At 50.3% G+C, this 24,135-nt stretch overlaps 1 protein-coding gene across 1 annotated transcript in view; it reads left to right on the forward strand.

The window, feature by feature from the left end:
- Positions 1-24,135, forward strand: part of MAP2K3 (mitogen-activated protein kinase kinase 3) — a 52,234-nt gene that overhangs the window by 19,793 nt on the left and 8,306 nt on the right. The window contains exons 2-8 of the mRNA XM_077828754.1: positions 10,690-10,722; positions 11,881-11,950; positions 13,685-13,733; positions 20,687-20,800; positions 21,511-21,630; positions 22,226-22,342; positions 22,663-22,714. Of these exons, the coding sequence (XP_077684880.1) occupies positions 10,690-10,722; positions 11,881-11,950; positions 13,685-13,733; positions 20,687-20,800; positions 21,511-21,630; positions 22,226-22,342; positions 22,663-22,714 (555 nt within the window). The remainder of the gene's footprint in view (positions 1-10,689; positions 10,723-11,880; positions 11,951-13,684; positions 13,734-20,686; positions 20,801-21,510; positions 21,631-22,225; positions 22,343-22,662; positions 22,715-24,135) is intronic.

A 24,135-nucleotide genomic window follows, 5' to 3' on the forward strand; every position in this document is an offset into this window, starting at 1 on the left:
TTCCCAGCTCTGCCATGGACTCCGCTGGGCAAGTCCTTTTAACCCACCCGTGCCACAGTTTACCCATCTGAGAAATGGCGAAATAACTTACCCACCTCATGGGGACGTCATGTGGCTAAATTAATTTTAGTAAAACACTTACAATGCCTTTTGTTCAAGGGTCTAACTCAGGTGGGCAAACTTTTTGGCCAGAGGGCCACATCGGTGTTCTGAAACGGTATGAAGGCTGTGCCTCCCCAAACAGCCTGGCCCCCACCCCCTATCCGCCCCCGACTGCCCCCCTCAGAACCTCTGACCTATCCAACCCTCCCTGCTCCTTGTCCCCTGACCGCCCCCTCCCAGGACCCCCTGCCCATAACCATCCCCCCTGCTGCCTGTCCCCTGTCTGCCCCGACCCCTATTCACACCCCTGCCCCCTGGCAGGCCCCCCAGGACTCCCACACCTATCCAACACCCCCGCCCCCCCGAGTACTGGTGGCACAGTGAGCAGAGTCTGTGGGGGAGGGAGGACAGCCAGCAGGGGAGGGCCTAGGGGCTAGCCTCCCTGGCTGGGAACTCAAGGGCCAGGCAGGACAGTCCCGCGGGTGGTAGTTTGCCCACCTCTGGTCTAACTGCACAGTATTAAATGTTGGATGATGAACGTCAAGTTACTCCGCATCCTTTGTGGTGCGGGAGTCTGCAGCGCATTCAAACCTTTGGACTGGGAGTTTGTGTAAATAATATCTGTCTCACTAACTAAAACATTGGCTGAGACTCTTCTCAAGTTCCCCACATCCACTAAGGTTGAAGTTTTCACAGCTTCGGGAATAAGACATGAGAGGGTGGATTCGGCATTTCTGTTCATTGTCTCATAACACAAAAACAAGGGGACATTCAATGAAATTGAAAGTGTTAACTTCAAAACTGATCAAAGGAAACGCTTTTTCACACCAAGTGTAAATAGACGGTGGAAGTCATTGCCACAGAAAGTTGTTGAGGCCAAGAACTTAATAAGATTAAAAGATGAATGGGATGTTTGTATGGATAACAAGAACATCCAGAGTTGTTAGTTATTGCTAAAAATTGGAGAAGGGATACTAAACCCCATGCTTCAGGAGCTTATGTCAGTCTCCATGTTAAAGATCAGGATGAGATCAAGTATGAGCGGCAGATTATCCCACATCTTCCTCTTAAATCATCCAGTGCTGAACAATGTCAAAGATGAAACTGGATTAGATGGATCTCTGTTCTCATCCAGTTTGGCAGTTTCTGTTTTAAGAAACTTTGAAAACCTCAGCCTGAATCTATAGCCTGCGGTGTAAATCTCCTCCCCCCCCCCCCCCAAAACATCCTCGATGGTCCTTCTGGGCCGTGTTATAAACACTACTTAAAATTAGAGCAGCCTTGTTAAGTATGTACAGTTATCTCCATCTCTGACCTTTCTTCCTTCCAGTGCACGTGGTCCAGCATAGCCTACACAATTAGTGAATATTTCATGAGTGAATCAGGCAGGCGCGTATTTCTATTATTAGCTTAAGGTAAAGAAGGAACTTGGTGCAATATCTTTCCTAGGCTGACTCGTGATGGAAACAAATAAAAGCACGTGCTTATCAAAGCTTGAAGCTAAAGAGTAAGTACAAAACTGGCTTTGGTTGGCCTGATCTGAGGGATGGGAGAGAATAAACATGCTTTGGCCCCTATTTTTTACATACACTTGTGCAAAAATATTGAGATTTCCCCTGCAGCCTCCAACTCTTTATTTACAAGTACAGTCTGTACAGTGATTTTTATTTCTGAGATGCCACCACGGCTGTCATCCTGGAATGGCTGTTATCCTGGCATTGTAATGGAACAATGTTTGCATTATTTGTTGTGGTAATAGTTGTCAGAAGCGCACAGCAATTTGGATGTCACCTGCTCTATAAATAAATACAAGCACCTTTCTTCCCTTTGCACTCTGCGCACACCCCCCGTGGACCAAAAGCAATGTCTGCTTTCTTCAATGTAACTACTGCATGATTTGGTGCACCTTCATCTTATTAACTTTAAACAAGCCCTTTGTTTTCCCCCACCACAGAGTTATTGTCATGGCAGTCAGTTGCACTTCTTCCCTGCAGTAGCTGGCACTTGCCTGCTCCAAGGAGCTTCTAAGCTCATGCTCAGATAAATTGGTTAGTCTCTAAGGTGCCACAAGTACTCCTTTTCTTTTTGTTCTATTGCTGACACAGGTTGCAGTGCGGGCCGGACTCCAAACTGGCATGCAAAGCTCCGATAGGTGAGGTGAACCACTAGGAGGGCAAGGCATTTTCCATGAACAGAGATTTCATAGTTGCACAACGGTGTGTATGTTAAAAGACACAATCCTGGTTTAAAATTTTTGGTTTAAAAAAAAAAAAAAAAAAAGTTTGGTGCATTGTCAGGTTCTGTTGCAGTATCTCTTGAATTCAACGAAGCCCCTTTAAGAAGACCGAAGTGGAGACATAAGCAGTCACACAGCTTTATGTTTATAAGCCTTGTCCTTGCCTTGCATTTTCTTTCTTCTTTTGATTAGTTCTCACTGTTTGCATCTTGCTTTATTTAGAGTGCAAGCTCACTGGGGCCGGGGACCAGTCCTCCTTTCAAGTGAAGCACGCGCCATTTCAGTAATGGGCCGTGCTGTGTGGCTTCGGAGCCCTGCAGCTTTGTGGAAAGCAGGATAGAATTCTGCTCCTCTGTTCTTGCATTGCGTCCCGTGGTTGTGCGCGGGGACATAAAAAAACGAATTAGCCTGTCTGCATAGCTGTCATGTTTAACTGTTTCATTATTGACCTTGATCTAAAATCGTCTACATTTTGTTGGAAGGGGTGTGTCTGTAAAAGCTGCCTTTTAAAATCCAGCTTGGGTTTAACGACCACTTTGTCCAGTAATGTGTCCTGATGGGATGCATTTTAAAAATCCTGTACTTCAATGGCCTCCATAATTGGCCCTGGTCTAGTTTCCTGTTTGACGTCATGTGCTATTTCACTGCTACAGCTTTTACAACTGTTGAGCTTTCAAAGTGTAATCTGAGCTGAAACTGGCCAACTTCAGCAGCTGCCTGTGAGGGAACACTGCACTCTGCCATCTCACTATCTTTTCCTCTTTCCTCCAGCACACTCAGGCTAGAAAACTTAGAACGATCTGATTGCTTCTAGTTTGTGCACGGGGCGTGGAGGGGAGGAAAGAGAGGTCATCGAAAAGGGCTGTTGAGTACTTTGGACCATGCATGCTTTTTTATAATAAGCAGTGTTGTTTGCAGCAAGTTCTGTGCACTGGATCCTGCAGACCTCTCCCCCTTCTCCCCCCCGCACCCCCCAGCTGTTTCAAGGCGTGCTGTTTCTGTTCTTCATTTCTGGGAAACCATGGACAAGAAACAAGGTATATGTTGCAATTTCCAAAACACGTGGCGGGAAGCTCTAAAGAGCAGTTCAGATGGTAAAAGGGGCTTTCTGTCAGTTCATTCTGTGCAGTTTTGCTTTGTAACGTTGCTCGGAGGGGTCTGTACTTGCGGACAGTTAGCTAGTTTTAAAGATATTGGAGACTTGCAGGCGTTGGGTTGAAATGCCAGCTGTAGGTGTACAGGCTGGCATGAGTATGGAAAAATCTGCAGGGTTTGCAGCTAAGCGTGTGTTGTTGTTTTTTTTTTTTTTAAAGCATTTGCCAAACACAACAGGCTGTTTGTTTGTTTGTTTGTTTTGCACAAAAAGTCCTTTTGCACTAGAATTGAGTGCCCAACGGGGAACCTGCTGCAGTTCAGAGCTGTGATTCAGCAGAGGTTAACAGGTGACTGTTTTTTGTTGGTCTGTGGGCGGCTCTGACTATAAGGGGCTTTTTATGAACTGCCTGTTCCTCCTCCTGGTTGACTTGTTGCGCTTTTTCAACTTCTGCAAAAATTCTACAAAGACGGCTTCTCAGAAAAATTGCCCAGTGGGGCGGGTAACTGCACTTAGCATGCCCCCCGCCCCCCCCCCCCCACTTTGATTGCTCTTTCCAGGCTGCAGAGTGGTGCAAATATTGCCATGGCTCTCTGCTGGAGGAGCCAACAACCCTCTTTGCTTCAGCTGGCTGTGCCTTTATCTAAGGAGATTGTCACCTGATCTCTTATCTTGCCCTTAAAGCTGACTATTATCTGACTGGTTTCAGAGTAGCAGCCGTGTTAGTCTGTATCCGCAAAAAGAAAAGGAGGACTTGTGGCACCTTAGAGACTAACAAATTTATTGTTCTTCTGTGGCTTGGATGAAACACTGGGTTTCCCATCCTTCATTTGCCTTTCTTCATCCCCAAATCAGTGCTCGGACTGTCCTGTCCAGGGGCAAACAGAACGTGCTGGATACAAAATCAAACCCTCTAGAGAGGTGTTGCTAACTTCCTTTCCCGAGCCCTCAAGCCAACTATCTTGTTAATGCTCCAGTTCTTGTCCCAGTTCCCCCTGTATGGTAGATTCTGTAGCGCTGCTGTCTTTCCTCTGCACAGTGCCTTACCTGGGGCTGGCACATGGGAGTACAGAGGCCATGAGGCAACAGAGGTTGCATTTCAAAGGTCAGCTCAGTCAAATAGCTTTATTTACAGTTCTTAAGATTTGTCCTGCTAGTTTCCACCCACGTCAGCCAGTAGGGAGAGGTACCACACACATGCATACACCGAGGTGGAATTAAACAGCTCCAGGAAATGCAATTGGCTGGTTTTAAACTTTATCAAGGTTGTGGCAGGAGAAATTCAGTCGGTGGCTTTCTCTAGGGCGGGAAATAGTTCCTCTCTCAGCATGAAGGATGCAGAGATGTGCCTGTGGCGACATGCTGGGGACTGGAATCCTGCCTACGCAAGGAATTCCTGCCAACTTTTCCCCTACACTGGTGCAACCAATGGCGGCTCCACTCAGAGGACGCGGTAGTCAGTGTGCCTGTTCGTGTCTGTGTTGACCATTTCCTCTGTTGTTAGCATCACATTAGGAGAGCTGCACCAGTGCAAGAGAATACCTTACTATTGTTCCCAGTGTAAATGTACCCTAAGGCAGCTGAGTACTTGCTGTTGGACTGGGAGTGGGTGAAAGGGCATGGATCACGTAATGATCACGTGTTCTTTTCATTCCCTCTGGGGCACCTAGCATCGGCCACTATCGGAAGACAGGATTCTGGGCTAGATGGACCTTTGGTCTGACCCAGTGTGGCCGCTCTCATGTTCTCATGGACATGTGTTGTTTCTATGGCTCTGAGGGGTTGCCTGAGTTAGATGAGGCTCACAAGCCTTTTGAGCTCTGCATCCCTGAAATCATGTCATTCCGATTACCATCTCTTTGCCTCATTTGAATTCTGACATGATCCTTGCAGCATATGTGCCCGATCTTTGGCTGGCGTAAATCAATGGAGCTATGCTGAAGACTGTGGGGCTGCTCGGGTTTACAGCAGCTGAGGATCTGACCCCATGTTTCTCAAGCTTCTCGTGCTAGAGGTCAATGCACTGGGGAGCTGGGATGTGTCCAGGGTTTTCAGGCAGCAGGAAGCATTTGTTTCTAGCTCTAGCGGAAACCTTGTTGGAATTAGAGTGTGTGGGAGAGATGGTAATCAAGATGACACATGTGGTTAAGAGCTCATATGTAGCCACCTGCTTGGGCTGGAAATGGATGCTTTGCCAGGAGTTGGCCAGGATGGAAGGTCTTGAGTTGCAGGGTTTTGTAATTCTCATCCCACTCCCTTTAAAAAGTCCTCTTTTCCCCCACCCCTTCCTTTCCCCTGAAATGGGGTGTCCGTCTGCTTGTCAGGAGGCAATCACAGCGCACCCACCACCTACCTACCAGGAGCAATCACAGTGCACCTGCCAGTGTCTGGCACTGACCTAGTCCATTCTTGTGCTTAGGAAGAATGACACAGCTCTGCTGTGACAGGTACCCCTGGGGTCACTAGAGCCTGCTGTCGTGGAAGTGTTGGTCTCCGCTTGGAGCTGTGCTGGCTGATCTTGGTGCAGTGTTGGGCTTGAGTATGCGTATGCCTCTGGAGCGAGAGACTGCTGCCAGAGTACAGAGAGCCCTTAGAGGGTTGCTGTTTTCCTCTTCCTGGGGAGAGCCCTAATGATCAAGCTAGAACGCAGGGATCAGCGGCAGGTCACCGGCTCCCATGCAAGCGGTGTATTGTAGCAGCTGTGCACGTGGTCATCAGTGTGACTGTAGGTGAGCGCTGAGGGTACTTTGGATCGAGGTTAGCGGCATTGCCAGAGCAAGGGAGTTGGGTATGGAGCCTGATAGTTTCTCCTCCATGCCTTGGTTTAGTCACCGGTTTTTAGATCTGAGCCAGGAAGTGCCTTCAGGGTGTGCCTAGAGGAGGGGGGAGAGTCACACTACCTCAGTTGCTTACTGGAGTAGGTCATTCCTGTGCATGCCCCGTTCGACACCAAGATAGTGCAGCTGTACTGCTGGTCTGCAGCAGAGAGCTACATTTTGGAGAAGGGGCAGGGGAGTGTGTAAAAGAAACAACACAGCCCCCGTGTTCACCAGTAGAGACAGGTCCTGTGCTTGGCTTCTAGAAGAGTGAGGGGCAGGGATGCTTACATTTGGGTTTTCACCAGGAGCTCTGAAACCATTCCTGAGAGCTGCCTTTTCAGTCTATATCTGGTTTCCCCCCCAAGGGACCATATTGCAAGGTGCATCAGTCTTCAGTGTGTTTTGTCCTTGCAAAACCCCTGTGCTGTAATCTCCGCTGTACAGATAGGAAAATGAGGCACAGAGGGATATGTCTGCACTTACAGTTACACATCTGCAGCTGGCCCATGCCTGCTGACTCGGACTCATGGAGCTTTTGAAGAGTAGAGATTCCAGCTCAGGCTGCAGCCTGAATTGTGGGACCCTCCCACCTCTCAGGGTCCTAGAACCCCGGGCTCCAGCCCGCGTCTGAATCTCGACTCTGCAGTTAAGTAACCCCCTAGCCTGAGCCTCTTAGCCTGAGTTGGCTGGCACAGGCCAGCTGCGGGTGTCTAACTGCAGTGTAGATGTACCCAGAGAGACTAAGTGACTTAACACGGGAAGGCTGTGGCAGAGCAGGGTATCGATCCCAGGCTAACCGCCTAAGTTCTTCTACACCATCCTCCCTCTCTGCCGTTGCAAGGGGACTGTTCTCTGCGGACACGCAATCTATTAAGTAACATAGTGCAGAGATGTTTGATTTGGCCCCAGCTACCTCTGGACTGACCCCTAAGTTCAGGGCCAAGAGGGGAGTGTGCAGCGAGTCAGAACGATACCTGGAGCTTGCCTAGGCACCAGCTGAATGCATCACTTATCACTGTGCTGCAAGCATCAATGAAGCCTGTAGCATAGAAGCAGCATTGTATGCGCTGCTGGTAGTTCCTATGGTAACTTCAGGGCAATAGTGGCTAAGTGGGCAGCAGAAGGATTAAGCAAAATAGCTTCCTTTAAACCAGATCCAGCTCATTTCCGTTTCCAGCAGAGATGGAGGCTTTTTAACAACCACCTTCAGCTCTGGCTCCCAATGGAGGCCTTAAACCAGCCTCCCTTTTTGTGCCCACAAACGAGTACAGATGCAGTTTTATGGGCATAATGATTTTCAGGTGCACACACAGGCATGTGGGTATCTCATGGGGGTAGGGGGGGCATGCAGGCAGATGTTGACTCGTTCTCATTTGCAGGCACAAAAAAAGGGAAGCTGGTGTTTTTATAAAGCCACCCCAGAGCACGGGACTCATACTGGATCTAAAAGGTGGCAGGTCCCATGTACAAATGCAACAGGACCCTCCTAGAATGACACGTCCACTCCCACAGAACTGCTTCTCTGAGTGGCAGCTGAGTGGGGAGCTGGAGCTGGGCCGTGTACACTGCATAGCAGGGTGGCAATTTGAGACCTGGAATTTCACTCCATCTGAATTAGCCCTAAGAGGCTTTCACGGCTTTTATCAGTGCACTGGAATGGGTGAATGCACACTGCAGGAAGTGTGGGAGCAAAGGGCTCTCCTTTTGGGCAAGGTTGCATTCTGTGGTTGGGGCCGGGGGGGGTTGGGCAGGAGGAAGAGTTCTCTTAAAAAGCCCTGACTGAGCAAAGCACTGAAATCCCTTCGTTTTGATGGAACTGAAGTATGTGGATGGGATTTTCCAGACTTGTTGACTTTTGGCCCACTGAAAGGGAATTCGCCCCCTGCAAGTAAATGGGATTTGTACTCCCAAGTCACTTAGGGTGGGATTTTTCCAAATGGGCTTAAGTGCTAAGTAGCAAGTTAAATATGTGCTAAAGAGTTTTGCTGATTCAGGGCCAAAATGAAGTGCAGGAGAAGCCAGTGAGTCTTGGTGCGTGCTCTGTGCTGCTGCAGGTGAATTGGGCCGAGCAGAGAGGTGAGCTGAGCTGGCGTCAGCGGGCTCTAATTTGTGGCTCTGAGGTGAGCTCTCGGTACCTGGAAACACGTGACTTCTGGGGGTGGGGAATTTCAGAGCTGGTGAATGGATTTGTTCTTTGTTTCGTGTTTGCTCCTGTGGTACTCAAGAAAGTATTCAGAGAAGTATCATCAGAGTGTAAATCTCCCAGGGTTATTTATAGCTTCTCTCACCCATCTGGGCTCCAGGAGGAAAAGCTGCATGCTAGCAAACCTGAAACTGTGACTACTGCGGTGTTGACAGCTCGCTAAACAGAAGGCAGACTCTCAGCAGAGCTTGCTCAGTTAGGAGCTGGCCACTTGCTGCTGAGGCTAGTCAGCGAGCTTGCACCCCCCTCCCCCGGGAGCGTAGGACTCTTGTTGGCTAAGGTGGCAGCGATTTTGTTGTGACGCAAGTTAGGTTCCTTTTCCTTATCTCAAGGGTTGCAACTGCACAATGGGAATAAATATGGGAGCTGCCAGGCTGGTTTTGTTGGTGCATGATGGGGAAGGCGAGGCTAATAATAAGGGGCTACTGATTGAGCCCACCTCCCTCTGTGGGACAGGACGGGCTGCTGGTGCAGTGTGCTTTGGTACTGGGCGTGGGGAAAAGGAAGGGGGTTGTCTTGCACAGCAGCGCCCTGGTTGGTCTAGGAGCAGAAATGACCGTCTCCAAAGAGGGTCTCCACCAGGTCTCTTTAGGGCCTGGACAGGGGTAGAGAACACCCCTGGGGGAGCCTTGACCTCTCCATTGCACGGAGTAGAACCAATGGTCGTTAACCGAGCATGCCCTATGGGGCAACTCCTGGTGTAGCTGCTGCCAGTGAATCTTCCTGTGGTGAACCCTGGCAGCCAGAGGGCCATAGGGCAGTCGGCCATTGGGTGACCAAAGATGGATGGCTTGCCCAGAGCTCTAGCTCAGCACTGTTGTGTACGTTCGCCAGATCACAGGGATTGCCTGTGACATAAGGAGGCTGCTGCTCAATTGAACTCTGGAGCAGGGGAGATGAAAGGCAGTGGGTGGTGGAGGAAGGGCCTCTGATATCCAGTGGCAGCTCTGATCTGGTGGTCTGCATAAAGTTTCCCTCCTGGCATTTGGTCCGACCCATCGTACAGCATGGTATGAAAGCAGGTGGCATTATTAAGCTTTGACTAGGGTGCCAGGGGCTGGAATCCAGCACGGCCTCCTCTGCAGCAGCCTAGCAGAAACCTTCAGATCTGCTTTTTCCACGCTGCCCCCCCCCCCCTTCCATGTTCTGAGCCATTAGCAAGGCTGTGGTTTGCTGGAGGAGGGGAAGAGGAGAAGTGTATTTCAGGAGTTCTTATTGTCAGGGGCATCTGGTGCCGGCTGGCGACATGCACAGCAACAGTTTGTGTTGGGAACATTTTGTACGTCTCATCTGTCTGATCAGGATGCAGAGGGCTGTGGCAATTGCTGCCTCTCTGGGTCTGTGAATGCTACTGCAGGAATTCTCCTCTCCTGTACGCACAGCAGCCTTCCTACCACTCAGCACTGATGTCCTGTTGTCTCCACTCTGAGATATCAATCTAAAGTAAGCTCTGCTCCCCCTCTGTTGTGTTCAGAGGCGTGGTCACACTTTGACTAGGCCCCCATGAGGCAGGTGGGTTGGTACCATTCCCACTTCATAGGGAGGTTGTGACTTGCTCAAGGGCACTTAGCTGCTAGTAGAACCGGAGAGTTCCTGCGATCAGATCACTAGAACATCCCTCTCTTCAGGTGTCTTCTAGGTCAATGCGCTAAAAGAGCGGTTGGCAGCAAACTGCAGTCTTCCTTTTGGTACGTTCATAATGCTGAGGTAGGTTGGTGTCTGTAAAACGCGGTTTTTAAACCTTTCCACAGCTGCCTACTAGCTCCTTCCGGATGAAATCAGCGATATTCTTGTGCTGAGTGAATCTTTTAAGATCTGGTGGCCTGGGCTTCTGTCATGTAACATTAATGGTGCGGCGACCTCATGTGGCCAAAAGATCTCCTATCAACCCAGCACAGTTGACGCATAAAATAAGAGGAGAGCTCGGCTTAGTGAACATGATCTTTTGCAGAGTCTCCGCTGTAGGCTGAAGCTTCCATGCCTAATGCATTCTGCCGAATTTGGTGGAACAACTTCATTGCAGGATAGTCTCTCCAGTTCTGCTTCAGCTCCATTTTGTGAGCATCTCCTACCTTTGTGGAAAATGCAAACAGGGCCCCTTTCCTTTTCAGATGTGTGTTGGGTGCTGGAATGAATTTTGTGTTACCCAATAGCATAGAGGCTTGATTTGTACCAAGCTTGGTCTAACTCCATTAAAACAGATCTAATCTTTCTTTTCTTTTCTTTTTTTTTTAAGATTCCAGAGGATCTTTAGAGCCATCCAAGCCAGGTAGGTGCCCAGCAAAATGATTTATTTAAGCTGATCTGTGTAATTAAAAGTGTATCAGGGAAGTAAGAGTGGTGTGATCGTGCACAGTTCGGCCAACGTGCTTTGCCATGCCCCTCTTTGTCCTGCTGTCCTTGGACAGTGGTGTTCTAGCCTGGGCTTCTGTGATGTGGACAAATGTCTGTTAATGGCTGTGATGAGACCCACAGCCTGTTTTCACTTGTGACTGACACAAAATTTAAAGGCAAGGGCTTGATCCTCCCCTGCCCTGTTATCACTTACAGCTAGTAGCACTTGACCCACTTTGATGACAAGGTGCAAGGCAGAAGAGAATCAAGCCTCTGGTCTCCCCAGAAATGAAAGGCTGGTGCATCTGATTCCTTGCACCACTTGTCTGTTTTTAAAGCCCTTCCAAGCCCAGTTGTGCTGGAGTTGCCCTGTTCCATAGGCTTGTATGTAATGGGACAGTCATGAAGAGAGCATTCCCTGCCAATTTGCTCTTCAGCGTCTCTTGCTGGCTACGTTCTGCTGTGACATAGACTGTCCTCGAGAGGTAGGAGGAGGAAACCACCAGAGCAATTCGGGAGAGGAGGAACAAAAGATTAGACTAAGGAGCAGCTGTGGAGAAGCCCAAGGTAGATAGGTTTCCCTTAGGGACCGAACGATTTGGGACAGAGAGGTTAAGACTGGGCTCTGATATCTGGCTTCGAACCATTTCTGAACCCCCGAGCTGCTTTCCACTACAGCTGGATTCTGCTTGGATCCAGCTATAGTGGAAAGCAACCAGCCAGCCCTGGGATTCAAGTGGCTGTGGAACTGGACGGTAACTTATCTCAGGTTTCAGAGAAGCAGCCATATTAGTCTGTATTCGCAAAAAGAAAAGGAGTACTCGTGGCACCTTAGAGACTAACCAATTTATTTGAGCATAAGCTTTCGTGAGCTACAGCCCACTTCATCGGACAAATTCAGTGAGCTGTAGCTCACGAAAGCTTATGCTCAGATAAATTTGTTAGTCTCTAAGGTGCCACAAGTCCTCCTTTTCTTTTTGGTAACTTATCTGTAGCCAGTCTTTTTGTGCAGGGTAGGAAGATGCTTTGAGGGTGGGGGAGGGGAAATGAGCAAACGTGTCTGTAGCTGTCAGATGTGTCTTCTCTCTTTCAGTGAAAGGCAAGAAAAAACGGGATCTGAAAATAACGTGTGTCCCCATCAAGCAACCTGTCGTGAACCCAACGTAAGTCGCTGCTGCTGAATGCTGACTTCCCATGCTCCTGCAAGTCTGCCTTGAGATTTCAGGCTAAAGATTTAAAGATTTGTCAACGCAAGAGGAATATTCCATTTCAATTTTAGAAATCCAGCTTTCTTTTATTTCTATTCTTTTAGTGTAAACTTAATTTTTAAACCTTTTTCTCTGTATTGCAATAGTGCCTAGGCACCTGGCTCATGGTGGCATTGACCAATCCACGCAGCAAGCCATTGATCTCACTGGTGTTCTGCAGTGTTGTGTGTGTTAGGATTAGAAGCGTCATGTGACCTGTTAGCCAGCTGCGGGTGTCAGAGCTGGGAAATGTTGTTTAACGGGCCACTGGAATCTTGCTGCATCGGTGTTATTTTCAATCATTAACACTCTAATGCCTTGGTACAAGGAGGGCACAGAATATCTTGTTTGTTTTTTTGTTGCCACAATCCGGTGCTTGTGTTTAGTGCCCACTCGTATCTCAGCTCACTGGAATGTGTCTCTCTCCTGTTTACTGTGGAAGTCATTCCTTATTGCACATGGGATGGAGAGCCATTCGCAGCAGTGATCAGAGTTTGGCAGCATGCAGACTGGTACAAGGCCCTGCCTGTCCCTCTGTACTGACCTGCAGCACCTCACCTGGTTTATTCCTAAGCTGCTCCTAGCAGAGGCCGCCAGTTGGCGAACCATCAGGCTCATTCAGTTATGCTCCTTTCAACATTTGAATGCAAGTCTCCGAAGGGGAAAGCCTAATGTGTGAACATACAGTTATCTGCCTGTGCTTGTCCTCCCTCCCAGAGGGCTCCTCGTAAAGGGGATGTGATACACTTCATGACGCTCAGAAAAACCTGGGTTTGGGGCCTAAGCTATTGTAACAGAAATATTTCCATGACCTTAGAGAGCAGTGCAGAGCTTTTGCTTTGGAATGAAACCATTCCTTGAAGGCAGACATTGCAATGTTATGCTAGCACACGAGAACCTGGAGGGTAAACTAACTGGCTGTTCTTATTCTCCAAGCTAAGTAGGTGTGGGAGCGAGGGGGGGAAGTAACCACGTGTGAGCAATGGAAAGTAAACCTAGTTTTTAAAATCTATTTTAACGATAATTGAAGGTGGTAGATAGTTCCTTACCTGTTACTGTCTTTAAAAAAAAAAAAAAAAAAAAAGAAATCAGCCAGATAGTGTTCATTGCAGCAGAATGCCACTAAAATGTTAGGCCTACTTGCATGTCAGAGGTGAGTGAAACAGGCCCTTAAGTAGACAAAATGCCGCATCTAGGAAATAGCTTTTGTCTTCTATAGCTGGGTTTTTCATGCTACTTGGCAGTCGTGTTGTGTTGACGGTGGATGTCATGATGTGATTGGCTGGGCTAGTCCACCATGAAATCATTGAATGTCATAAATCGGTGTCTCTGGCTGATCTCCTGAAGTGAGAGAATCTCCACTGGCCCATTGCGTGGATGTATTTGACTCCTTCGGGTTGACTATGGCCCGGATCCAACAAACACTGGAGCACATGCATCGCTTGAATCATGCGAGTAGGCAGCAGAGGCTCCGTGTGTGAGGAAGGCTATGTATGTACTCCAGTGCTGGCAGGATAGAGGCCTGTATTTGTAAACGGGACCCTAAGGACAGGGGGTGTGGGCAATGCAAGTGCTTCATGGGTTTGAGACCTGCTGTGAGATAGTGCACAGTCACTGATCTCCTTGCTAACTTCTCTTTTTTCCGTGCAGGCCACCAAGGAACTTGGACTCCAGAACCTTCATTACGATTGGAGACAAAGTATGTTTCAATGGTTTTTCCTTCTTCTGGTCCTTGCTTGTACTTCGCCACCCCATACGTGCGTCAGACCCCTCTTGTCTGTCTGTCTCACGAATTGTCAAATGTCTACAAAAGCAGTCTTAAATTTCAAAGCACGCTGAGCTCAACCTGGTGGCAACCTGCACTCCTGCTGCCTGCAGTGGGGTTACTACAATGGGTTGATATTTCCGTCCACAAAACCTTCCCCACATTCAGTGATGAGTGTCTGCACCAGGGTCTAAAAGATGAATGGCCAAATGGTAGAGCGGGTGGAGATGGGGTGAGGAATTGGTGAAATTTGAAACACTGTCACCAGTTCTGCTTAACAGTTAATCTATTAAGGCCAGAAGGGACCATTCCGATCTACCAGCCTGACCCCCTGCATGGCACAGGCCAGAGAACTCCACCCAGTTCATGGTAGGTGCCGGAGAGAGTGAGCAATGGGATGATGCAGCTCAGAGTCCTTGGCTCCCTGGGTGGGCCCTGCAGTACAGAAAGGAACAAGACCAGCAGTGATTCCAGTGGGAGGTGGGTGAGGATCTGTGCTCCAGGACTGCAAAACCTATGCTCTTCTGCCGTGTTGCCTGGAATTGAGTCCAGGCTGACAAAACCCATTGTTCTTCAGAGACAGACAGCCTGCTGCATTCCTTGCAGTGCACCACCTGTGGGGGCTCATCAAGATGGCACCTTTAAGAAGAGAGGCTCTCTTCTTCTATGCATGGACATGAGGGAATCCCCTGGTCCCTTATTGTAAGAGACGGAGGCTTGCCCAAAATACCTCCCCCCATCTCACTGTCCTGTGCATCCACTATCAGCCTAGTGACACCCTCCACCTCAGAGGTGGGGGCCATTACCAGGGCTGTGTAGTGAATAGGTCTCTGGCACCTTCTGTGTCAGGGTCTCAAAATGCACCCTGTGAGGTAGGGCAGCATTGTCTCTGTTTTCTACATGGAGATGCTGAGGGACCGAGAAGACAAGAGACTTGTTCAAGGTCGCACAGAAAATCTGTGGCAGAACTGGGTCTTCTGAGCCCCAGTCTGTCTCCTTTAGGCCACCAGCCCAGCAATGCTCATGTGAATAGAGCAGGGCTCTGCGGGTTCCCTGCTTCTATCCCAGATGGCGGACAGCGAAATGAGCCATGTGGGTTTGAGGGACTTAAAAAAAAAAAAAGACATGAAAATTAATGGGCTATGGATAGCATTATGGGATGGAGAAATTTGCATGCTGGGAACTTGACCCTTAGCTTCCAAAGATCCCTGGGTGAGTCATTTTTATCACACAACATGTTGCAAAAATTTCCCAGGAGACATTGTGCTTTGTATTGACGCAAGCGATTTACCAGCTGCGGTGGCTGAATGCCGATGTCACTTGTGTCGACCAAAGTTTGTTGTATAGACCTGGCCTCCCTTGGTTAGATCACTTTGGGATCCTGCAGGATAGAAAGTCTTGTGGTGGGTGTGCAAAGCTATTGTGCTTCTAGAACAAATCCACGTGCTGCAGAGACCAGACACAATCCCCCACCTGCAGGGCTGGGATTACAACCCTGATCTCTTGGCCCCCACACCGCAAGCCTGGGCTGCTGCTTGAGCAAGCAGAAATCTCCCTCCCCTGGCAGTAGTAGCAGGGCCTTTATCCCCTCTGTGGCTACAGGGCAATGTGGCAGTCACGTGGCTTGCTTCAGTGCCTGCCTGATCACATTGCCAGTGGACTGCACTGAAGCCATGTGTGAGGGAATGAGCTTACCCGGCTGTGCGAAGCGCTGTGCAGCTAAAGGGCAGAAGGTGAAGGACCCTTCCTCCCAGTGTGCCGAGCTGCAGTCCGTCCGAGTGAGCTCCATGCACTCTCACTAACACAGCCCCGCTTGTGTTGCTCATTTCCAGGGCTGTTTGTTGCAGGTCTCTAAAGAGAAGCCATGCCTGGGTCTTGCACGGTGCCATAACCCTTCCGTGACGCCATGCCTTTCCTCCCGTGCCTCCCTTGGATTTACCCTGCGATGCCTCGTGCTCTGATGGAAAACACCAGCTGGAAATAGCTGTTGTCTCTGCTCGTTCAGTCTCTGGTTACGGGCCCTCCTGGGGCTGGGTCAGGCTGTTTGCAGTGGGGCTAAAAATAGTGCCTTGGAGGAGAGCTATAACTAACTGTTTACCTTCCATCCTGGGCAGGTGGCAAGTCAGATAAGATCTGGATCTCCAGCCCTCTGTGTGTGGTGGTGGGGGGGGGAGGAGGAGCCTGCGCTCATTCCCACAAAATGGCCCAGTTGCCTTTGTTTGAGTGGCCGGTGGGTACTGCGCAGGTTAATGGTTTGAGGGAGGAGGGGGCGGGGGTGGGAGAGACGCTTTGTAGCAGCCTGGCAGTGTGGTGCTCTAAGGGGGCTGGAGCTCAGGGAAAGGACTCTTTGCCTGCTGGTCTGTTCCCTTGCCCTGTGGCTCTCCAAGCAGTCCCAGTGCAGAGCCACACGCTGCCTCCCTACCTTGAGAGATACTAGATGCTGCTGAGCGTGCAGCATACAGGCCGCTTGCCCACCTCATTTTAATTAAACAAGTGACAGAACTGGCTGGCCAGAAATGTCCCCCACCTGCCCCGGCAGGTGCATGTGGCCTCTTTCCCCTCAGGCTGCTGTGCTGTGGTATGAGCGTCTCTACAGACCCTCGACTTCCCCTTTGCGTGCAGGAGTCTTGCTTTGGCTCCCTAGGACCCGGAGTTTGTGCTGCCTGCCCATCAGACTGGAGCAGCATGGGGCAGGGAGGGAGCATTGAGGCACCTGCAGTTGTGGCTGAAAAACTCAGCCGTAGTCCACTGTGTCTGCACAACCCATAAATATGTGTACCCTGGCCCCTGCGCTAACCCTAAACCAGCCCTGCCGGGCATTGGCACAGCAGCGAGGAGGGGATTAGTCCCCCTGCACCCTGGCGGGTGGGAACTCAGACCCTGGCAAGCCGCGGGGAGGATGATCCTGGCAGAACGCTGTGCTGGGAACTCCATCGGCTCTTAATGCTGGGGGGAAGGAGTCGCTGGCTTTTGGAAGTGGTTCGTGCAAACGCCCGAATAAAAGAATAAACTGGAGCGCTCACTGAATGGCTGCTCTGGAGGCAGCACAGATGCCCTCTTGGGAGCTGGGAGCCTGCTGCTGCACGCTTCATCCGCTGGCACCGACGGGAGGCAGCCCCCTTGGGTAGTGATTTTGCATGGGTCTCCGGTCAGCCTAACTCTGCTTGCTGACCTGCCCCCTGCCCTAGCCAGCTCCTTCCAGGATGTGCTGTATTGCAGGGGAAGCGGCTGGTGTCTTCCTGTGCTGGGCAGTGCATGCCTTACGGCTGAGCTCAGGCATGGAACTCCCCTGCTTCCTGGACCATATGGGGACCAGAGTCATCTGGCTTTAGTGGACGGTGTTGAGAGTTAAAAGGCACCGTGTGGCAGAGTTCTCCTTTTGACCATTACATGGCCCAGTGGCTACGCAGAGAGGGCTCTTTAGGCCCAGATGTGCACTGGCCGCCTGTCTTCAGCACACAGCCCTGTTCCCCCTCCGCTCTGGGTGTAACCTGCGGGCGTTGTTTCTGGAGCAGAGTCCCCCTTGTGCAACAAATGTCGTACCTTACCCGCCCTTCCTCACAGCTTAGCTTTGACTCCTGTGTAAATAGTTGATTTCCTGAAGACCAAAGCAAAACGAGGGGCCATTCCAATCTTGTCGTGCAAAGGGAGGGCTGCTGCTCGCTGGGCGGAGTGCTTGCAGCTTCCTCGCACAATTCTCGGGGCAAGGAACCGATTGGTCTTTGTTACTCTGAATGGGTGCGCAAATAAATCTTGAGGGAGTAGCTCATGAGTACATAGGAGAGGAAGGATAATCTAGCGGATGGAGCTGTGGGTTGGGCTCAAGAGACTGGGGATCAGCATGGGCACAAGCTCCCTGTGTGACCTTGGGCAAGTCACTTAGTCTACCCTGGGTCTTTCCGTTCCCTGTCTGTTAAATGGGGCATTACAAGGATAAAATCCATTCACAGTTTTGAGGTGCACCGGTACCAGGGGATGATGGCCATATAATATCTAGATGGAAAGTAGGAGAGCCCTGGAGTGGGTGAAGACAGTACTCTGCCATTGCCAGCAGCCATGCAAGTGTCCTACTTCACCAGCTATGTTCCCCTATTTAAATTCTCATTTGCCTTGTAGCAAGAGCCATAATGTAACAAACTTGTTGATGCAAAGAGCAGAAGGGGGTGTCAGCCCTTTCTGCTCCTCACTATTTATAAAGATGGCTGGAAAGGTGTGTGTGTTTAAAAAAAGATCTCAACCCTTAGAAATATCAGGAATGTCAAGTCTAGTCTTCATCTCTTTGAAGGAAGCTCTGTTGAGTGACTCTCAGATGTGCGGAAAGCTATCCCAGCCTAGGATAGAAGGGATGAGTGGAGTTGTTGCTTTATTTTAGGTGTTAAATGCAACAAAGCTAAACACTCTCAATTAAAATCGCTTCCTTGATTAACCAGCTTTCACTTCATTGGTATGAGGGACATTACAGGAATTGCTAGACTGGATCAGACCATCTGGTCCAGGAATTTGGATCCAACAATAGCTAGTAGCAGTAGTTTCAGAGGAAGGTGCAGGAGGCAGTGGTGGGATAACCTGCCCCCAGGGAAGTCTGTCCCTAACCCCAATTAGTTAGAGGTTGGTTTATGCCCTGAAACCTGTTTGGATCCTTCTAGATCTCAGGGTTTTTTAATCCATATTATTATAACTGTGTACTCTTGTTATCCATCTCCAATCTTCTTTTGATTCCTGACCATCTTGCTAGTTCTCCAGCTGTCCAGAGTCTCCTAGGGTAGACAAGCAATTGCAACCTTAGGTATCAACAACAAGATGACTATTAATGTTTTTTTGGGGAGGTGAGGGAAGAGTCAACTTTCAGGCCTTTCTTCCTAAGAAGTGTAAATAAGGCAGAAGCCCCTTTTCCCCATTTGCCTTGAATATATGGGGTTATACGCCGATAACAATGCATTGTTCCTTTAAAACAAGGAACGTCTGCAAGTCTTAAGGCCGGAGAGTCAACATTTTCTCTCTCACATCGGTTCACCCAACTAGAAAAATGAAGGTCCATGATCAGTACTGAATGAAATTCCTTCTGCGTCCTTGGGTACATGTCAGTTTAAAGTGGCAGAAAGTGGAAGATCTCTTGGATAGCTGCAATGCGCATGCCCGTTGATAAGGGTCCCTAAAGGTCTATTGATTGTGTTTCTGTAGCAACACATTTGCTGCTTGGCCGGAGTCTGAAAAGTTTGCAAAGCAGAATGGAGCAGGGGATGGGGCAGGCTTATAGAGCTCCATAGTTCCCAGGATTGCTGGCGGTCACGCTCAGGTCACAGCTGCACCCAAAGTTGACCTATGGCTTCCCAGAATTTCCTGTGGAACGCAAGATGGTGCAGGATAGAGCGGGCCCGGCGTTCAGCTCAGGTTTGCTGCCCCTGCAGCCACTATAGACACATCCTTGTACCAGTAATTCTGATACGGAGAAGCGTGTGTGTCGGGGGGGAGAAACCGAGAGCGTTAGCTGCCTTCTGCAATGGCAGTTTGCCGTGGCTGGTCTCTGACTGCCAAGTGGTCGTGGGGCATTGGGCTTCAAACAGGTCCTGGGGAGGAAGGCAGCAAGGAACCTGCTTTCCCGTCTTAGCCGTTATCTCCGACATGGGCTGGGAAAATATACAGTATCTGGGCTTCTGTAACAGCCAGCATATGTCTTCGTATGTGTCTCCCTGCCTCAGGGCAGCTGCGGAGTTCACCTGAGGTGGCTGGGTGGCGCCAGTGTGTATTTAATTGATTTCACATGCTTGAGCAAAGCCACTTAGTGAGACCACGGTGCGGAAGCGCTTGGTGGAGGTGCTGAGGCAGGGAAGGTGATGGTTCACTGAGCCCAGCTCGCTGTCCTGTTTAAATCACTTTACAAAGGCAGTAACCTAGCAGCGCGCGGTGCAGTTGCCGTCTTTAGCGTACATTGTGTAGCAAGTTATGTACCACTCGCCCAGCCACGTCTGCTTGCAATGGCGCCTGAGTCTCTCATGTTAATATTGTAACATCGCAGACGCAGTCTGGTTAGTCCTTGTCTAGCGTGGAGTGCTGGCCCAGTCTATGCTGTCTAAACTGGAGGAAATGCTTTAGGTGAAGTGTGTCCCAGCCAGTGCACGCAAAAGCCCAGTCTATGCCACCACTTCATGGATAGCAGCTAGCACCTAGTGTGACTGGATTTATGCTGGGAGATTGTCAAATGTGGATATGTTTCAATAACTTTGGACGGAGCCAACTTCACAGGGGTTTGGTAGGAGAAGGCTCTCTGATGCCCTGAATTCAGACTTCATTTCAGCCCACTGGATGCTGTTGGCCCTAAGCAAGTCTTCCCTTTGCATGGTAGCATCTTCTGTGCAGTGACAATGGGTACGGAACAGGACTAAACAGGATGGTGCTGGGTTTCCAGCATGGTTGGGCATATCCAATGGAAGCTCCACAGTGTTTCTCCTCTTATTTGGTAGGAAAGTTTGGGTGGGACAAATGAAAAGAGGGCTACTTAGCCTCCTGTGCCCTTGCCCGAGCAAAATGAAGTTGTTCGTCTGACCTACTTACAGACACAGCGGTCAGTGGGGACGAAACCTGGGACCAAAATTATAGGTCTATCACATGAGCCAAAGAAGTAACTTCACTAGCTATCGGCAGCAGGCTGTTATGGTGCTGTGGGCCACCTCTAGCAGGAGTCATGACTGAACTAAACCAGTGTGTTACGGTCTCGTCAAAGTGAATGTCTGGGGTGGACGCTTCAGGTCAAGGCTTGGTTCTGTGGTTGGTGTCCATTTTCACGTGTGGCAGCGAGGGGAGGGATTGTAGCTCCTCCGCTCTTAGTCATGTTTCGTCTGTCTCCTGTCGGTGCTGGTGTAGATGGTGGTGTGTCCTCTCTCCTACAGAACTTTGAAGTGGAAGCCGATGACTTGGTGACCATTTCGGAGCTGGGCCGTGGAGCCTATGGAGTGGTGGAGAAAGTACGGCATGCGCAGAGTGGCACCATCATGGCTGTCAAGGTGAGAACAGCACACTGGGGTCTCCCGCAGTGGAGCGTGAGGCTCGAGAGAGCAGGGAGCAGCTCCTCTAGAAACCCAGTCCAGCGCCCGTTGGAGTTTATGGAGAGAACCTGAGTGACTCCTCTGGCTGTTGGATTGAGCCCCCGTCTCCTTGGGTACCTGGATGTGAATGAGACCCTGCCTAGTTCCGTGTGTGACTCCAGCATTCCATTGGTGGGGCTGGATTTGGGGAGGCACTGACTAGGCGAGTGGAAAAGCATGAGCAGAACCCACCTTCCTGTAGGGAATGGAGTGCTACTCCTGCAGCACAGGACACTCTGAAGCATTTCAATGCTCAGTGCATGACATCCCAGCCCTCGAAGTTCATGCCCTCGGTCACCTGGACCTGCTGTGTAGGCCACTTGTATATCTAAGTGCCTCTTCAGGGGCTGGCATGCTTCAGGGGCTGGCACAGAGTCCACCAATGGTAGCGGAGATCCCTCAGTGGTACCCAAGTACACTACCTGGAAATCTGGGACCTATGCGTCTAAATGACCTAAGGGGTGGGTGAAATTCTGTCCGTCAGCACTGCAGATGCAAGATGAGAGGCCTAGTGAGGGTTAGGCTAACAATGAGGCCCTTTAAAGCTCCAAGAACGTAATGGGAGGTCTGAGGTGTCATGTGTGGGCCCAAGAGCATAACTGTTGGCTAACAGCTTTTTTCTGTCTCAGAGAATCCGAGCGACCGTGAACACTCAAGAGCAGAAGAGGTTACTGATGGACTTGGATATCTCCATGAGGACAGTAGACTGCTTCTATACAGTCACCTTCTATGGAGCCCTCTTCCGAGAGGTAAGGGGGCAGTATTAGATCTGGTGTGCTCTGGCAGCTCGGTTCTTAACCTGCTTATGGTACAGGGGTGAAATGGTTTCTTGAAGAACCCCGTATCCAGCCTCTCCTGTCCATTCTGCAGGGGCTGTGTTAGTGGCTGGTTGGACTCCAGCATGGCACAGATCCGTCAATTCTCCAGAAGGAGTAGATCCTAGGTCACCATATTACATCCACCAAGTGCCAAGGAGCCTGGGTGAGGAGGGGGAGTAGTCTCTCTCTCCTCCACTGTCCCACCTCCATACTAAGGCTCTGATTCAAAGCTCATTGCATCAATGGGGATCTTTCCAGCCATATCACTGTACTTTGGAGCAGGCCCTAAAACAGTACTTGCGACGGTATCTTAAGTGCAGCTTTGGCCCATATGTCTTCATCCCGCCCATGCCGCAGGCAAATATTGTGCTCGGATACAGAAGGAGCTGATGCTTACAGCAACAGCTTACAGGTTTTCCTGCATCAAAAGGGCAGGGACTGCCACCTTCATTTGATCTCAGGGTGATTCTGTGCAAGGAAATTCCTCCTCCTCCTCTTCCTCGTGAACGGCTTCTCTCCTCATTAGGGCGATGTGTGGATCTGCATGGAGCTGATGGACACCTCTCTGGATAAATTCTATAAGAAGGTGCTGGAAAAGAAGAAGACGATCCCTGAGGATATCCTCGGGAAGATCGCTGTGTCTGTGAGTGGCTGGCTTTTGATTGGAGAATGCTGGGTGGTGTCCTTCGGTACCATCCCCCTACCGACCCCACCTTCGGTTCTGGAAGCTTGCACTGCCCCAGGGCTTGGCCCTGGGGCATGCTGCACAGGTCCTAAGCATTGTGACATTTATGTGTGAATGCAAAGAGACCACGCGTTGCCGGCTCTGTTGCCCTGAAGCTAATGGCACACGCCACCTGTTCAAACACATACTCGTTTAGAAGCTGGTGGCGGTGTTGCTGGGAAAGGCTTACTCTGTGAGGTTCAGTGTGTCTGACAAGTTCTTTCTCTTCTGATCTCTAGATTGTGCGAGCACTGGAGCATTTGCACAGTAAACTGTCAGTGATTCACAGAGGTAAGTGCTGGGTGACTAGAATGACATGCCTGCATGATTCTCTCTCCTTGGAATCCATTTTAGAAGGGCTCAAATCCTGTAGGATGCTGGGTGTGGCTGGCTCCTGGATTCATTTTGCAGAAGGTGCTTAGAATTCTGAGACAAGCTTCAAACCTACGGGCCTGACCCTAAGGGATGTTTTGCACCCATGACACATTGAAGTTGTTCCTTATAAGTAAGGCTGCTTGTCTGTCACGGAAGACACAGATTCTGTGACCTCCGTGACTTCTGCAATGGCTGGTGCTGGCTCAGGGGCTGCTCGAGCCCCCAGCACCAGCAGGGATCCTGGGTCACATGCCCCCGCCCGCGCTCCCCCCTCCAGCACCAGTAGGGGTCCTGGGCCTGTGCTGCTGCCCCCCCCCCAACCCCCCCGGCACCAGCAGGGGTGCCGGGTCACCCCCCACCTCCAGCACCCATGGTGCTCCCAGATTGCCCTCCCAGAGCACCCGGCCCAAGTTTTAGTTAGGGGTATATAGTAAGTCATAGTCAGGTCACAAGCTGTGAATTTTTGTTTACTGCCCGTGACCTGTCCATGACTTTTACTCAAAATGCCCATGACTAAAATGTAGCCTTATTTTTAACCCACCACATGATTCTGGGCCTTTTCCCCTTTCCAGCTCGAATGTGTAACAATTTTATTTCCACATACTTCCCACTCACAACTTCAGCTCCTGAAGAATGAGCATAAATTGCAGACTGTTAGAAAAATTCCCTCAGATTCCTTGCAGCTGGCCGGGGGCTGAAGGATAAACTCATGGCTAAAACTCAGGGACTGGAAGTCAGGAGACTTAGGTCCTCTTCCTTGCTCTGCTATAGCAGAGGCATAACCTTGGGCAAGTCACTTATTCTGTCTGCGCTTCAGGTTCTGCATCAGAAGAGATCTGTCTGTCGCCTAAGGAGGTAGAGCAGGGGTGGCCAACCTGTGGCTCCAGAGCCGGATGCGGCTCTTCAGACGTTACTATGCGGCTCCTTGTGTTGGCACCGACTCCGGGGCTGGAGCGACAAGCGCCAACTTCCCAGCGTGCCAGGGGGTGCTCGCTGCTCAACCCCTGGCTCTGCCACAGGCCCTGCCCCCACTCCACCCCTTCCCGCGCCCTCTCATGAGCCTGCACTGCCCTTGCTCCTCTCTCTCCCGCCCAGAGCCTCCTGCATGCCACGAAACAGCTGATCAGGAGGTGTGGGGAGGGAGTGGGAGGTGCTGATTGGGTGGGGCTGCCAGTGGGCGGGACGTGCTGGGAGTCGGGGGTGGGGAGGAGCTGATGTGGGGGCTGCTGACGTATTACTGTGGCTCTTTGGCAATGTACATTGGTAAATTCTGGTTCCTTTTCAGGCTCAGATTGGCCACCCTTGAGGTAGAGGCTTAGCTCATCCTGGGGTATAAG

The sequence above is a fragment of the Eretmochelys imbricata genome, chromosome 10 (genome assembly GCF_965152235.1).
Source record: "Eretmochelys imbricata isolate rEreImb1 chromosome 10, rEreImb1.hap1, whole genome shotgun sequence".
Classification (NCBI taxonomy): domain Eukaryota; kingdom Metazoa; phylum Chordata; order Testudines; family Cheloniidae; genus Eretmochelys; species Eretmochelys imbricata.